Source organism: Pseudorca crassidens, chromosome 4 (assembly GCF_039906515.1).
Source record: "Pseudorca crassidens isolate mPseCra1 chromosome 4, mPseCra1.hap1, whole genome shotgun sequence".
In the NCBI taxonomy this organism is placed as follows: domain Eukaryota; kingdom Metazoa; phylum Chordata; class Mammalia; order Artiodactyla; family Delphinidae; genus Pseudorca; species Pseudorca crassidens.
The window spans coordinates 2,464,999-2,480,215 of NC_090299.1; the positions used below are offsets into that span (position 1 = coordinate 2,464,999).

The following is a 15,217-nucleotide window of genomic DNA, read 5'->3' on the forward strand; positions in this document are numbered from 1 at the left end:
TGGAAGGGGGCGAGGGAGCTCTGGGGTCTCTCTCATAAGGGCACTGATCCTGTTCACGAGGACCCCAATCTCATGACCTAATCACCTCCCAAAGGTCCCACCTCCTGATACCATCACCTTGGGGATTAGGTTCCAATATACAGCTTTGGGAACATGCGCAGGTGGTTAGCTCTAGGAAAGCGGAGTGCTGGGGAAGGGGGTCCTGGGGAGCCCGGGGCCCTGCACTTCTTGAGCAGGGGTGGGGCCCCAGCACTTGTGGGAGAGCTCACTGAGCCACAGGCATATGTCTGTGCCCTCACACAAACACCCCTTTACTTCAAAGTGATCGTCTAGAAGCTATGACTGAACAGTGCAGCCACTGCCCCTGAATCGGGGGGCTTCCGCCTCACCCGTCTCCTCCAGGGCCAGAGCGACGGCAAACCACAGTGAAGGCCCCTCCGTTTCCCTTGCACACGTCTGAAGCCAGGAGTTGCCTCTAGGCTGTCAGCTCCACCCCATTCGACTCCATGTCCTGGGCCAACTTTGCACTGCCCCCCAGCGTGAGCCTGGCTGGGCCATGCGTGCACATGGGGGACCCAGTGCCCGAGCGCGTGGCACCGAGTCCTCCCTTGGGCCCGACAGGTGTCTCAGTGCATTTGCCCCAGCCCTGCCCGAAGCCTGGCCAGGGCTGAGGGACACAACAGCCGGTTGGGCCGGTGGCAGACATGACATGAAGGCCCAGGTTAGGGTTCCCTCCTGTGCTGGACAGGCCTGGCGCCGGGCCAAGCGACCCACAGAGGAACGAGGCTGCACCTGAGCTGCCTGTCACGGGGCCACCTCCCCACTCATGTTCATGGTGCCCTGACAGGCCTGGCGGGCTACCCTGGGCTTTTCTTGTAAGCACAGCTAACGGGTATCTGCACGTGGCAGGTCCCAGTGCTAAAGCCGAGATCAGACGTGGCCAAGACGGGAACCCAGCACCTGGGGGACCCTCTTGGAACCACGCGTGCTGTGGACCTGACCCTGAGCTGGTCTCTCGCCGCACGTGGAGCCCCGTGGGCCGTCGGGCTCTTGCCAACCCTGACCTGCAGGGCCAGGAGCTCAGGTCAGAGGCCTGGGCACCATCCCCTCTGCCCTGCCGTCTCTACCCCATAACTTCAGCGCCAGACCAGGGAGAGCCCAGCCAGCCCACCAGCCCCTCCTCCATCTCATGCCACAGAGGTGGGGGGGAGGGGGTGGGAGAAGGGCCTTGGAGCTGGCATGGCGGCCTGGAGCCGCTCAGCTCACCTGAGGCTGAGTCCCCCGGCCCAGCAGACACAGCGAGATGGGACCCAGTGACGCCTCAGTGACCTCAAGGTTTAATTAAATACTGCAATGTATTTGTAAGGACTTCTGTACATAGTATTTCCAGTGGCAGATTTTTGATTTTGATGCAAACTGTGACCTTGTAGCATAGGGGACCAGCACTCCACGGGCAGCTGGGAACTGCATTCTCAACAGAGGTGACGGCTGGCTGTGCTGAGGGCAGAGGGCCACCAGCCAGGGGTGGGCGGGGCGGGATCACGGGGCTCCTCTTCCCGGCCGGCGGCATTATCCCTCCTGCTCAGGCCCCTCGTGGCCCGTCCCCCTCGCGCCCACCCTGAGGTTCTGCTGGTGACACGCCACCCCTGAGCACCCAGGCCCGTCTTCAGGAGCCCCAGGCAGCTGGCGCCTCCTCTGTGCCGCCGGCCAGGCTCCGGGGCCTCAGAGCTCATTGTGGCGAGCCCTGGAGATGCGGCTGGACAGGTCCTGCAAATGCTTCTTTACCTGCGGGGACAGCACAGGTGAACCAGTTAGCAGATCTGCTCATGACCTGAGACACACAGCCTGTCGCTGAAAACTCTCAGCTGGGTGATCCTGCTGTCCGAGTACCCTCCCATCCAGAGCCGATCGTAAATAAATCATAAAGGCAGCTCGTTAGCCACAAACAGCCCCCAAGGCACGTCAGGAACAGCGAGGAGCAGGAACAGCGCTGCTCCCGCTCTCCACCCCCTCGTCCGCGTTTCTGCTTTCGCTTTCGTTGATTTGGGCCCATTCTCGTTCGCTTCTTGATGAGTCCGGATAAAGGTTTATCAGCTTTGCTTATCTTTCCAAAGAACCAGCTCCTAATTTCATTGATCTTTTCTATTTTTTTTGGTCTTTATTTCTGTTCTGATCCTCCTGATTCCTCTCTTTCTACTAACTTTGGGTTTTGTCTGTTCTTTTTCTAATTCAACTGTAAGGTTAGGTTGTTTATTCGAGATTCTTACTTCCTGAGGTAGATCTGCATTGCAGTGCACTTCCCTTTTTGCTGTGTCCTCTAGGTTTGGGAAAGTTGTCTTCTTGCTTGTCTTCAGGTATTTTTAAGTTTCTTTCATTTCTTCAGAGACCCACTGATTGTTGAGTAGCATACTGTTTAGCCTCTATGTGCTTGTGTTTTCTGGAGTTTTTTTTTCTTGTAGTTTATTTCTAGTCTCAATCTCGTGTGTTGGAAAAAATGCTTGATATGATTTTCTTATATTTACTGAGGCTTGTTGTGTGGCCCAGCAAGTGATCGTCCTGGAGAATGTCCTGTGTGCACTTGAGAAGGACGTGTATTCTGCTTTTCGCTGGAATGCTCTATAGGTATCTACAGCGTTCATCTGGTCTGATGCGTCGCTTAAGGCCTGTGTTTCCTTACTGATCTTCTGTCTGGATCATCTGTCCACTGAGGTAAGGGGGTGGCAAAGTCCCCCACTATTAGTGTCACTGTCAGTGTCTCCCTTTATGCCTGGTCATAGTTGCTCCCATGTTGGGTGCACTTACATTTAAACAATTGTTACGTCGTCTTCTTGGATTGATCCCGTTATGTAATGTCTACCTTTGTCTCCTGTTGCAGTCTTTGTTTTCAAGTCTATTTTGTCTGGTGTGAGTACTGCTGTCGTGGCTTTGATTTCCATTTGTGTGGAATACCTTTTTCCACCCGCTCACTTTCAGTCTGCACGCCTCTAGGTCTGAGGCGAGGCTCCTGCCGGCAGCACATGTACGGGGCTCACATAGAAGACGTCCTACAGGGCCCAGCACCACGGTCCCCTCCAGTCACCAGAGCTTCATGCTCTGGGGGTGACCCCGTGGGCTGAGGGGCCTGTCATGGCGGGCTGCCTACGGTACGTCATTTCAAAAGCAGCAAATGAAGACCCCGACTCGTCCGCGGCTCCTGCCAGCTTGTCCTCGTCACATGATGGCGGGTGCCGCTGCGGCAGCCCGAGGGTCTGGGCTCTGCTCTTTCTGTTCCTAGTTCACAGAGCCCCGCGGGCTGGTGCTGCCGGCCTCCTGCGCAGGAGCCCGGGCCGGGCGGGGACCTGGGGAGGTCTCCTCCAGCAGCCCCGGTGCTCACAGCGCGTCAGAGCCCCTTCTCCACGGCCGGGGGAGCCAGGAGCCCCAGTTCCCTCTTCATCCCCGCTGTGCAGTCCGCCACGGTGTGATCTGCAGGTGGACGCCCACGAGGCATGCCTGGCTTCGCCCCGCTCGGCTCTGCCAAACGCAGGAAAGAATCCACATGCTCCCTTCCTTCTCGCTACTTTGGTCTTCTTTCACTTTTTAAGTTTCGTTTATTTATTTTTTGTGGTACACGGCCCTCTCACTGCTGTGGCCTCTCCCGTTGCAGAGCACAGGCTCTGGACGCACAGGCTCTGGACGCGCAGGCTCAGCCGCTCCACAGCATGTGGGATCCTCCCGGACCGGGGCACTAACCCATGTCCCCTGCATTGGCAGCCGGACTCTCAACCACTGTGCCACCAGGGAAGCCCAGTTTCACTTATTTTTGAATAGATAACACATCCCTGCGCAAAAGGCACAAAGGAGGCTCCCTCCAGGGCCCAGCTCCTCTGTTTTGAATTTCCTGGGCGTCTGTGGCGACGTACCATGCTCGTGCTGCTGGCTCTGCAGAGGGTCCACACCACCTGCCCCTCCTTCTCTCTTAACCTGAACCAGAGGCTCTGCTGCAGACGGGCCCTCACGTCTTAGTGGCTGGCAAGTGCCTGGATTTGTGGGTTCACCACGAATGACCAGGGGAGGGCGGGCAGCGGCCCTGCTGGTGCTTCACAATGTCCTGCACACCTGAGCACTGTCTGGCATTCACACGTCACCCCATAACGGAGCCAGCGCCCCCATTTAGGGTATTTGCCCCACTGAGCCGCACGTGAGGAGCGCCCTGCATGGGACCCGCCGCTACTCTGGAGCCAAGTATGGTCTCCTTGCGCCCCAGGCCGAACGCTTGGCAAACCGCTGGCTCCCGCGTCCACTCAGGACCCTCCAAAGCCACGTGGGCAGCTCGCAGGAGCGCAGGACCTTCAGAGCCAGTGCCAGGCCACATGTTTGGGGGCCAGGATGCCAGTGGTGCGGCTGGAAGGGCCCGGCTCCAGCCCTGGCTGCCTGCCCACCCGCCCGCCTCGCGCGTGTGCACCTCTTCCCTGCTCACCTGGTTCAGAGCCCGGCCCTCAACAGACCCAGAGGCAGGTGGGGGTGGGGAGGCCTGGGCAGTCCCTGTCCCCCCACCCCCTGCAGCTGACCCCCTTCAGGGCTGCGCAGTCCCCCAGCAGGAGCAGCTGCGTGGTTGCTCCCACCAAGCTCCGTGAGGGCGAGACAATCCCATCCCCTCTGCAGAGTGGGGGCCAAGGCCCAGGGAGGGGCGGCCGGGGGGCCAGGGGGCCGGCGCACTGGCACTGACGGAACTGTCACGTGCCTGCTCCCGTGGAGGCCTGGCCGGCGGCCGCACACCCACCTTGTAGCCCAGCTCCTTGGTCTTCTCCTCCAACACGGCGTACCGTTCCCTGTTCCGGCTGACGTGCTCCTGGTCTCCTAAGCTCTCCACGTGTTTCAGTTTTTGATGAGAAATTTCCAGCTGCTTCTGGTAGTGGTTATGCTTTTCAATTTTGGCTTCGAAGTGCTTAAGCTCTTCCTAGGATAATGTTGAAACAACTGAATTACCCCAACACGCTCTTACTACCACCCTAGGGTCCCTGATGGAATTTCACAGCTGCTTCAGGAGACCACCCAGGGCAGGTGGCTGCACGCTTAGGTTTCATTTATTTTTGAATAGATAACACATCCCTGTGCAAAAGGCACAGAGGCGGCAGGCCAGGGCCGGGTCTCCCTCGCTCTGAAGGCTGCAACCCTGCGCCCATTCCCCGTGCAGCCTGCCCAGGGCAGCTCTGGGGGCCGAGCGGGACGGCAGGCTCGGGTGGAGGGTGTCCTGGCTGCCATGCCATCACGAAGCAGCACACATGGAAGTCAGGTGAGCAGCCCTTCTCTCTAAAGGGCCCCAGCAGGACCTGACGGCCTTCAGGGGCCAAGGGTCGCACCCTATGCGCTCCCTCCCCACTCCCAGTGACCCCTCACCCTCTAGGTAAATGGCGCCTGCCAAGCCTCTGGTCCCCTCTGGCCCTGCCCCCACATCCAGCCTAGCTGAGCCCTGCACTGTCCCCGTCCTCTCCACCCCCCAGGCCTCCAGGCTCCCCCCACCCCAGCGCAGGTGGGCCTCCAGGCCCGACCCCTACAGTCCCCCAGCGCCCCCAGGCCCACGTCAAGATGCCTGCGGAATGTGTCGGAGATCCCAACTCCCCAGGCCCCGGGCAGGCTCCCCTCCCCCTGCACTCCTGTCCAATAACTCCCCAGGCCCCGGGCAGGCTCCCCTCCCCCTGCGCTCCTGTCCAAGGAGACGGAAGCTTCACGCCCATGGGCCTGCGCCCTTCCTCGATCCCTGACCCCCTGCCCCGTGGCAGCTTTGCCACAGCAGAACCCACTTGGAGGCCCAGGTGACCCAAAGACCCTTCCTCCCTCCGGGCCGAGCACTGCGGCCCTGCAGGGTCCTGCTGGCTCCCCCTCCAAATCCCCGTCAATCCGCTCATCCCACAAGCCCCAGCTCGTGCCCAGTGCACCCAGAGCTAAGCAGATGCCCTGAAGCCACACTGTGTTCACTGGAGGCCAGCTTCGTCCCACACGGGCCGCCACCCGGGGCAGCGGAGGGACACAGACGGCAAGGAGAGAATGTTCCCATGAAACGCTGATCGGCTAGGACTAAAGAAGAGGACCTTCCCCACGTTCTCAGAGAGTCCGCTGGGAGAGACGCCGCCCCTACCCGGAAGGCCTCCAGCTCCTTCTCGGTGAAGTTGGCTGACTGCGCCATGTCCCACAGGTCCAGCACCCGAGGCTCCTCGAACCCTGTGAAGGAGCAAAGGCAGGCTCGGTGACCCGCACGGCGGCAGCTGGGGATGAGCAGGGCCACGCAGGCCACCTGCACGGTGCACGGTGCTTGTGCACAGTGCAAGCGTCCTCTGGAAGCCGACCGAGCACACCTTCCACACACGCTCAGTCTGCGGCTCCTGGGACCCGCTGGGTGGGGCCTTGGTGATGCCCTCAGCAGCCCCTGGTCGAGCCGCTGCTGCCCGGGCGCAGGAGCCCTTGCGCGAGCAAGCAGGAGTGCTTGGGGGTGGGGGGTGAGGCTCAGACTGCGGGTCCCCCTGCCCACAGTTCCGGGCTGTGGCTCAGGTGCTGCCTGTCCCTGTAGCTCTGAAGCGAAGTAAACCCAACGGAAGGAACCCTGTGACTTCAGCCACCACTCCCGAGAGCACGTGGCAACGGTGCAGCCTTGTCACCCACCTCCCTCCCACGGCTGGAGGCGGCTGGGAGCAAGTGGCCACGGCGGCCCGCCCAGCGGTCATCTCACCAGCTGCCCCACCTCCCCACCGGCGGACCCTCCCTGCTGCCCGGGGCCCTGGGGCGCTGCTGGCAGGACTCGGCAGGCCAGCAGCAGGGTCCGGCTGGATGCAGCCCCGGGAGCGGGGGGGCCAAGGCACAGCCTCAGTTACCCCGCTCCTCTGCACGGCCAGGCCCTTGGGGTCCCTGCTCCATGGCAGTTGAGCAGATCAGCACAGCGGGTCCACACGGTGGCCTGGTCCCCTCTCCATGGCAGACGGGCGAGCCCAGCAGGGCAGAGTCGTGCCCCGGGGCACCCGGGCCATGCGGAGGAGCAGGGAGCCCACCTCGCGTCCCCACTGCACGCACCCCGCGTCGACAGCAGCACCCGCCATGTGGCCAGTGCTCAGGGAACAGGCCGGAGAAGGAACGGACGGGTGACAGAAGACGGTACAAAGAGCAGCTGGCCGACTCCCGGCAAGCCCGCACCAGGCACGAGCCGCGAGCCCCCGCGGGAGACGCGCGCAGAGGCCCAGGCCATCCTCCGGGGGCGGCACCCAGCGAGGAGCTCCGGCCTCGGCCCGAGCAGCGAGCTGTCTGCACAGGAGCAGAGCAGCCATCCCGATGCGCGGGGCGGGGGCCACCGTGAGGGTTAAAGGACGCGTGAGGCTAGAATACAGGTGCGTGCACCTTCCAGGAGGGAGAAAGCAGCCCAGGCGTGGCCCTGGGAGCGGAGGGGCTGCAGGGGCTCTGCTGCCGTCTCCCGGGCGCCGGGCAGCGGGGCGCGGGGCTCACCGGCCTGGTCGCCGTAGCCCTGGTGGCTGACTCTCCGCAGGCGGTCGAAGCCCTGGCTGATGCCCCGCAGCTTGTCCTTCAGCTCGGCGTGGCCCACCTGCAGCGCGTCCTCCTTGACGCGGCTCACGTCCACGGGGCTGATGACGTTTTCGTGGATTTCTGCGGGAGCCAGAGGCAGGAGGCCGTGAGGGCCCGGCCCTGAGCCGCCTGTGGAGCTCCGTCTAAGTTCGTCTAGATGTCGTGGAGCCACCGCAGCCCCACCCCCACTGCTCTCTCAGGGCGGGTCCCGAGCCCCCACAAGTCCCCCTGAAGTCAGGCCGGCGGTGACAGGAGAGGTGGCCCATGTCACCGCAGAACGGGTTCATCTGAACCCACACTCACAGACGTGCATGGGCACCCCGACGGGCTCCTAAACGCCGAGATTCCTGCTCGGAAAGCAGGGAGGCCTGACAGCACGGCACTGCCCCCAACCCCCCAGCAGCTCTGTTCTGGAACGCTCTGGAGCCAGGGCCGCCTGCGGGGGCACCTTCGGTCCTGCTCAGAGTCTCCAGCAGGACGTTGTACTCGTGGACCTTCTCTTTGTGATGCTGGAGTTCCCGCCACAGCTTGTCCAGTTCTTCACTGGAGAACTTCCCAGAGGTCTTCGCCTGGAAGGAAAGCCACCCCCAGTGAACACCCCCACGGGCTGTGCTCACCTGTCCATGCCTCGGGGTCCCCCCATAGGCCGAGCCCACCTGTCCACACCTCGGGGTGCAGCCTGCCCGCCTGGGGTTAGCTACACGGGTGCCCCTGTGGATCACTCCCGCAGGCCAGGCATGACCCTTGCTCCCGGGTGGAGTACTCAGGCCCAGCTCTCGGCCTTCATCCCCCTTCGCTAGGGGACGCAGGGGCAGAAAACCAAAGGCCAAGGCCTGACGCCTCCAGGGCGGACGGCAGCGCGAGGGTACCTTGTGCCACAGCTTCTCCAGCCGGGGGTCCTCCAGGCTGTGGTCGGCGGGGCCGTGGCTGATGGAGTTGCTGCTCACGGCCCGGGCGTCCTTCCTCCCGTCCAGACCGTACTTGGCCAGGATGACTAGGAGGGCACAGGAGGGGCTCGAGGCCGTGGTCTGGGGGCCGCCCCTCCACCGCCCGCCCAGCTCTCCTGCCCACTCAGGACCCAGCGGAAGGAGCGCGAACAAACCGGGGATCCTCCTCCAGCAACGCCCCCGCGCACACTGGCGGCCTCGGGGCCGCGCGCTTCCGGCCGATCCCTCTGTCCCGACCCACGGGGGAGAGCGCGGTGCGGCAGGACGGGCTCAGCATCCCCGGGACCGCCTTTAGGACCAGCTTCACAGGTTTGCAAAACCAAAACCTGCAGCCCGTTTGTGTCGTGGGGCGAACTCCAGCGAGGGCGGGAGAGGACGACAGTCCACAGAATGGACGGGGCGGTGGCCAGGGGAAGCTCTGCCACGGCCTAAGTCATATTTTTATTTGCAGAAAAGATTTTCTACAAGGAGAAACCTCAGCGTCGGCAGCTTCTGGTGAAAAGTTAACAGCGGTAGCCAGGAGGGGACACTGGCTCCAGCCTGCTGCTGGCCGGTCACCGTGGGACAGCAACCACGTGTCGTCTGTCAGTAGCGCCCAGGACACAGTGCCGCCCATAGCCTCTGCGCCAGACGGGGGCCTGCGTCTCAGCACCATCGTCGCCAACATGATGCGGCGGATGCCTAGTGGACCCGGAAGGAGCGCTCCTCAGCGGGGCCGGGCTGCTGGGTCTGCCCTGGAGGACGCCCCTCCCAGCATCTCCTCGCGCCCCACACCTACCTCCTGAGTTGGGAGTGGGCCTGCCCCACCCTCCCTGCTCTGAAGGACCGGGCGTCCTTCCTCCCATCTGCAGACAGTCCCCACTGTCCCCTCCAGGCCTCACCCGGGCCTCTCTGGATCCGGGCTCCCCTTTCCCCTGTGCTCCATCATCCGAGCAGTGGCCCACCTGACCCCTGACCCCCAGCACCTCCTCTGACAAGCGCTGAACACAAGTGGTCCCCATGGGGGCCCACCCTCAGCTGAGCCAGCCCAGGGAGCGCCCCGCTCAGCCTGACCTCACCTCCTGGGGCTTCACTTCCCTGTCTACACGGCCTGTGCCTCAGAACTCACCCTGCCCAGCAGCTCAGCCCACTGGAAGCCTTGAGAGTAAGCTGTGAAGAGTGTGTGTCCCTGGTGTCCAGCCTGCGGTGCGGGCATCACGGGCAGGGGGCTCTCCCTGCCCCCCACCCTCCTCCATCTCCCAGCCCCGGGCCACCTGGACGCACTGGGAGCCCTAGATGCAGGGTGGGCCACAGGGGCCACAAGGCTCGGACTGGCGGGGGCAGTGCTCTTCACACGGCCAGACCCTGGGAACATCCCTGCTTCCTCATGCAGGTGACCGTGGGCATCTGGCCATCCCAGCCGCCTCCCTGGACCAAGCAGCCCTGGTTGCTTGTGCGCTAACGCGGCCAGACGTCCTTGCCCTGGCCCTCCCTCCCACGTGCCAAGAGCCTGCACAGGACAGCCCGGCAGCTGTGCCTGCCCACGGCTGAGGGTCACCTTGCCAGGGCCAGGCTCACGAGGACAGCTCCGACTCTTAATCAAACCAAGTCAGAGTAAGAAGCTGGGGCCCAAGCCTGGGCGACCGCCGCCCCTGGGCTGAGAAGAGACGTACCGCTGAGCCCGCGGGCGAGCTTCGCCTCCTTCTCTCCGTCTTCATCCAGGCCTTCAGCCTTCAATTTCTTCCACTTGAACTCGTCCCGTTCTTGTATCTTCAGGTCAGCATGGAGCTCGGACAACTTCAGAGGAGGTAGATCAAGCTACGGGGGAGAAGAGGACATGTGACCCCCAGCTGCACGAGGACCAGCGACAGCCCGGGAGACGCTGACCTCGGAGAGCAGACGCCAGCGACAGGGAGACTGTGCCGGGGTCCCAGGCGGCCAAAGTCCCACATGTGCCCCCGCACGAGAGCCTCAAAGGGACCTCTGCCCGCAGCCCGAAAACCACCGGCCCTTACACCCCGAGGCTGCTCTCCAGCCTCGTCAGATCCCAGGTCCCCAGGGAGCCGCCCGCCACTAGCGGCCTGAGTGTGCAGGTGCTGGTGGCCCAGGGGCTCCTGTCGCAGGACGCCTCACGTTCCCAGCCGGGGCCCTGGGGAGGCTGCGAGTGCTGGGCTCCCCCCAGGTAGCCCTTGGGCGCATCGGCTCCCCGGATGGCTGTACCACCCCAGGCAGGCGCTCCCCACAGATGACAGGACAGTGGGCGAGGGCGCTGGGACCTGCCCCCTGCACACCTTCCTGGCTGTCCACCTCCCCGGGCGCCAACGTCCGGGCCGGAGCCCCGAGCTGCAGACTGGTGCCCAGCAGCGTCCGAGGCTCTGCGTCTCACAAGGGTGAGTCGTGATCTGGTGCCAGCCTTCCTCTGAAGCGTGGAGGCCCGCGGGCTCAGGGCTGGAGATGCCCCGGGTGACAGTGCTGCCCCCAACAGCAGGCACGGAGCCCAGGCAAAAAAGGCCACTCTCCGGACCCTTCTAACCTCCTTAACTTGAAGTTAACTGTTAATGGCTCATGTGAAAAGAACTGGTTAATAACTCCAAATGCAGAGCAGCCTCTGTCAAATATTAAAGTGGAGTAAATCACCTACAACCAGGAGACAAGCAGCTGGGCAGGAGGAAGCCGCTCATCAGCGGCCGTCGCCGCTGGGCCCGCATCCCGGACACCCTCGGCCCAAGGCTCAGGGTGCGCACGGCGCCCTCCACGGAGCTGCTCTCAGCCAGGGGCCTCACGAGCCCGGCACCTTCTCCTCTGCCTCTGCAACTTTCACCATCACCCTGCAGGCTGCTCGGGTAAACTGAGGCCCAGGGAGGTTAAGAACTGGCCCAGGACACATGGCGAAATGTCACTGGGTACTTTATCCCTTCTGCTGCTACCGTAAATGGGATTGTTTCGTTAATTTCCTTTTCAGAGTCTGACGCTGGCGTACAGAAATGCAGCCGAGGCTTGTATGTTGCTTCCGCATCCTGCAGCCGCGGTGGCTGTTAACTAGATCTGAGTTATCTCCTGACGTCTTTAGGGTTTTCCGCATAAGATCACATCGCCTGCAGACACACACCTTTACCTCCTCCCTTCTGATTTGGATGACTTTTATTTTTTTTTTTTTTGGATGACTTTTATTTCTTTTTACTTCCCTAGCTGTTCTGACTAGAACTTCCACAACTACGTTGAACAGAAGTAATGACCTGATTTTTAAAAACATAGGTGAAGACCTTGAATAAATATTGCTCCAAACACAACATACAAATGACTGACAGGCACTTGGAAGGATGCTCCACATCTCGACTCATCGGGGAAACGCAAATCCAACCCCAGTGAGGTACCGCCTCACACCCATTAGGACGGTTACTATGGGAAACAAACAGAAAACAACAACTGTTGGTGAGAATGAGAAACGGGAACCCTCGTGCACTGCTGCTGGGACTGCAAAATTGGCGCGGCCACTGTGGAGAACAGTAGAGGTTCCTCAAACATGAAGACGAGAACCATCAATACACTGTGATCCAGCAAAGCCCACTTCTGGGTATTTATCTGAAGGAACTGAAATCAGGACGTTGAAGGAAGATCTGGGGTCCCATGCTCACTGCAGCACTATTCACAACAGCCAGGAGGGGGTGCAAGGTGCGGGTCAAAGGGCACAAAGGCAGTTATGCGAGTCCCGGGGCTCACTGCACAGCGCAACACCCTCCACTATTTACACTGCATACTTATTATTTAAAAATTCGCTAAGAGGGTAGATCTACCTTAAGTTCTTATCACTCACTCACACACACACACACACACACACACACACACACACGTGCGCGCGCGGCAACCCCGGGAGGGAGACGCCAACCAGACGTCTCCACAGGGGCACCCCTCGGGACGACTTCCCACGGCTTCACCCACCCCCCAAAGCTCCAAGGACGGCTCCAGCCCCTCCCTGCTCAGGAGCCTTGCAACACCCCGGAGAGGTCACAAGACTCGCGAGGCTCTGGAAGGAACCCTGTGCCTGCCGCGGGGCCCACAGCTCTCCTGAAGCGCCTGGATCAAAAGGCACGGCAGTTTCACAGCAAGTCAAGACTGGAGGTGCTGGGCTGTGATGAAGCAACACCAGCAGCTCCCTGGTCTGGTCTCACAGTGGGGAGGCATCTGTGGACCAAGGCGGGACTTGCCCCCACCCCCGTAGAAGGTGGGCTGGAAAGAGAGGGCGAGGCGGGCGCCTTCATCAGACTCCTCTCCCTCACCCTGGGTACACGCTAGGCATGACATGCTATGAGATCGTTTCATGTTTAGAAAACAAAGAAACATGATGTTTCCAGAGAGCAAATTATCCAAGGCTGAGAACCCTGGCACAGGTGTGCCGGGTGCCCCACACCGCCCTGGGCACCGGCTCTGAGCAGCGGCAGTGCCCACCCCAGCCCGGCACCGGGAGGACTGCACAGCTCGCCACCCGGGACCAGCTCCGCCGCCGCCCTTGAAGCTTCTCAGCGTAGAGGGCCCGGGACAGGCCAGCTTGTATTCTGTGGGTCTGCCTACCCACGCGAGGCGTCCGGATGTGAGGAGGGACCCGGAAAATGCCAACAGGCATGCACCCCACCCTGGAAGGTCTGCATATTTCGTTCAGCAGGAGACTTGTACGTGCAATTGTAGAATTCAGGGCCAAGGGGCCCGGAAAGGTCATCCAGTCCAAGGCCCGTCCGTCCGAGGCTGGGGCAGGGTTGGGGTTCCTGCAGAACCGATTCAGACTCTCTCGGACAGATGTGACCTGAGGCTGCCCAGGTCAGCAGTGCACTGAGCATGGGGGCGGGGGGGCGGTTCAGGCGGGTGCAGCTCGAGGGCAGGTGACAGCCAGGAGGTGTGAAGAGGCTGCCCAGGCTGGGCAGATGCAAAGCAGCATCTGGACGGACAAGGCGGGGCTGACCAGGACAGCCCTGCAAGCAGAAGGGCTCAGGGCAGGTTCCTGGACACAAGGTCCCCTTCCTCCAGGAAGCCCCCCCCCCCCCCCCCCCCCCCGCTTCTCCAGCCCAGAGTGCTCTCTCTTACCCGGGAAGGCTGCACACACACAGTGGGCCCTGACAGGTGGGCCCCCAGCAGGATCCTCAGGGCCACTGGTCTGGGAACAGCGCTGGGCCTGGGGGCATCCACCCGCCCCTGCCTGCCCTGCAGTCCCCCTGCCACATCCCTTCCCCAGCCCTTACCCCTCCCTCCGCCTTTCCTTCCCGCAGTTTTCCCCTCTCTTCCAAAACTCAGTCCTTACTTTGTTTTACTCTCCTTCTCAAGGACTCAGGAATGCTTAAAAGTGGAAGCCTGGATCTCATGAAGACGCTGCGGCCCAGAGGGTTGGGGGAAGTTTATAAATACCCATTTCACTAAAAACAAACCCCACCCAACAAAGGAGGGGCCGCTATGTTAACGAGGAGGCGGAGGGGTCCAGGTCACACCCCAAGCAGCAAGCAGGAGTCCCAATTCTACCCCCAGGCGGAGTGACCTTGGAGGCGTCCTTTGCCCTCTGGGCTTTCTTGCTTTCTTCTCTAAAATGAGCACAGCTGGATTTAGATTTAGTTCACTAGCGTCTTAAGTTTCGGGTGTTCTCCTCTCACCTCACCACATCCCCTCACCCGATTTAACAAGAACTGGCTTTTGCTTCTAGGATTTCCGCTGTCCTTGGGCTTGTCTCCGTGCTCAGTGTCACCTGTTTTTCTTGTTTCTCCATACAGAGAAATACAAGGTAGGAGAAAAGGCAAAAACGTGCAAGGCAGGAGACCTGGGTCTGCCTGCAGGGAGGGATCTCGGCCTCAGCTGCAAAGCTGCCAGTTCAAACTGGCGGGGCGGCCCTTCTGCCCAGGCACCAAGGCCTCCCAAGTCTTCGCCTGTCATCACCAGGCCAGGGTCCCTCTTCCCGGAGGCGCAAGGCAAGGGGTACCCACACCTACCTCTGCGGGCGGGTGTGAGGCTGTCAAAGGCTCAAGGCCCCGGCCCCGTAGACCCCCAAAGTTAGAGGAGACCCGGGCCCCGGGGACCCCGGGATTAGAAGAGACCCCGGCCCGGGCTCCGCCGATCCCAGGATTAAAGGAAGCCCCTGCCCCACGGACCCCCGAAACTAGAGGAAGCCCCGGCCCCGCGGACCCCCGAGGTAGAGGAAGCCCGGCACCGCGGACCCCCGAGGTAGAGGGGCCCGGCCGCCGCTCACCCGCTGGGCCTTCTCCCACAGCTGGTTCAGCTTCTCCATGCGGAACTCCCCCCCGGGCTCGCGCTTCGAAGAAGGCTCGGGCTCATTCTTCTCCCGCGAGTACTTGCCGCCGTGGCCCGCCGCCGGCCACGGCCCAAGGAGCAGCAGCAACAGTAGCAGCGGCGGCGGCCGGAGCTCCCGCAGCCAGGTTCGAGCCCTCCCAGACGCCATCTTCCTCCTCCAGACGCGGAGACCCTAGGAGCTGCGGGAGGGAAAAGGCCCTAGGCCGGACCCGCCCACCAGGGCCCGCCCCGCCCCCAGGGCCCGCCGCGCTGCCTCCTGGGAGTTGTAGTCTCTCCCCGTGTGGCCGGTCCAAGAGAGGCGGCCGGCGGACTACAAGGCCCGGGGAGCCGTGCGGAGGCACGCGGGCGTTTCCTAGGCAACCACGCCGCGGCCTCGTGACGACGGGAGCCACCAACTGCGGCTAGGGCTGCCCTAGCTGGGATTGCGGGGTTGCTACAGACTTGGTGGAGAAAAGAGCCCC

The 15,217-nt window shown here is 62.1% G+C and overlaps 1 protein-coding gene across 1 annotated transcript; it reads right to left on the reverse strand.

Annotated features, from left to right (window-relative positions):
* Positions 1-1,336: 1,336 nt before the first annotated feature.
* Positions 1,337-14,961, reverse strand: LRPAP1 (LDL receptor related protein associated protein 1). Its single transcript, XM_067734967.1, has 8 exons — positions 14,695-14,961; positions 10,145-10,289; positions 8,415-8,539; positions 7,994-8,114; positions 7,468-7,626; positions 6,116-6,198; positions 4,760-4,936; positions 1,337-1,785 (listed from the first exon to the last, which is right to left on the reverse strand). The coding sequence occupies exons 1-8, from the start codon at positions 14,902-14,904 to the stop codon at positions 1,723-1,725; spliced, it is 1,083 nt and encodes a 360-aa protein (XP_067591068.1). The 5' UTR covers positions 14,905-14,961; the 3' UTR covers positions 1,337-1,722.
* Positions 14,962-15,217: the final 256 nt, after the last annotated feature.

Coding starts and splice junctions, on each gene's coding strand:
- LRPAP1 (XM_067734967.1), bottom strand. CDS start 14,904: ATGGCGTCTGGGAGGGCTCGAACCTGGCTGCGGGAGCTCCGGCCGCCG. Junction 8,540..10,144: donor GCTCGCCCGCGGGCTCAGCG/GTACGTCTCTTC, acceptor GTGCCCTCCTAG/TCATCCTGGCCAAGTACGGT. Junction 6,199..7,467: donor GGGCTACGGCGACCAGGCCG/GTGAGCCCCGCG, acceptor GCTCCTTCACAG/GGTTCGAGGAGCCTCGGGTG.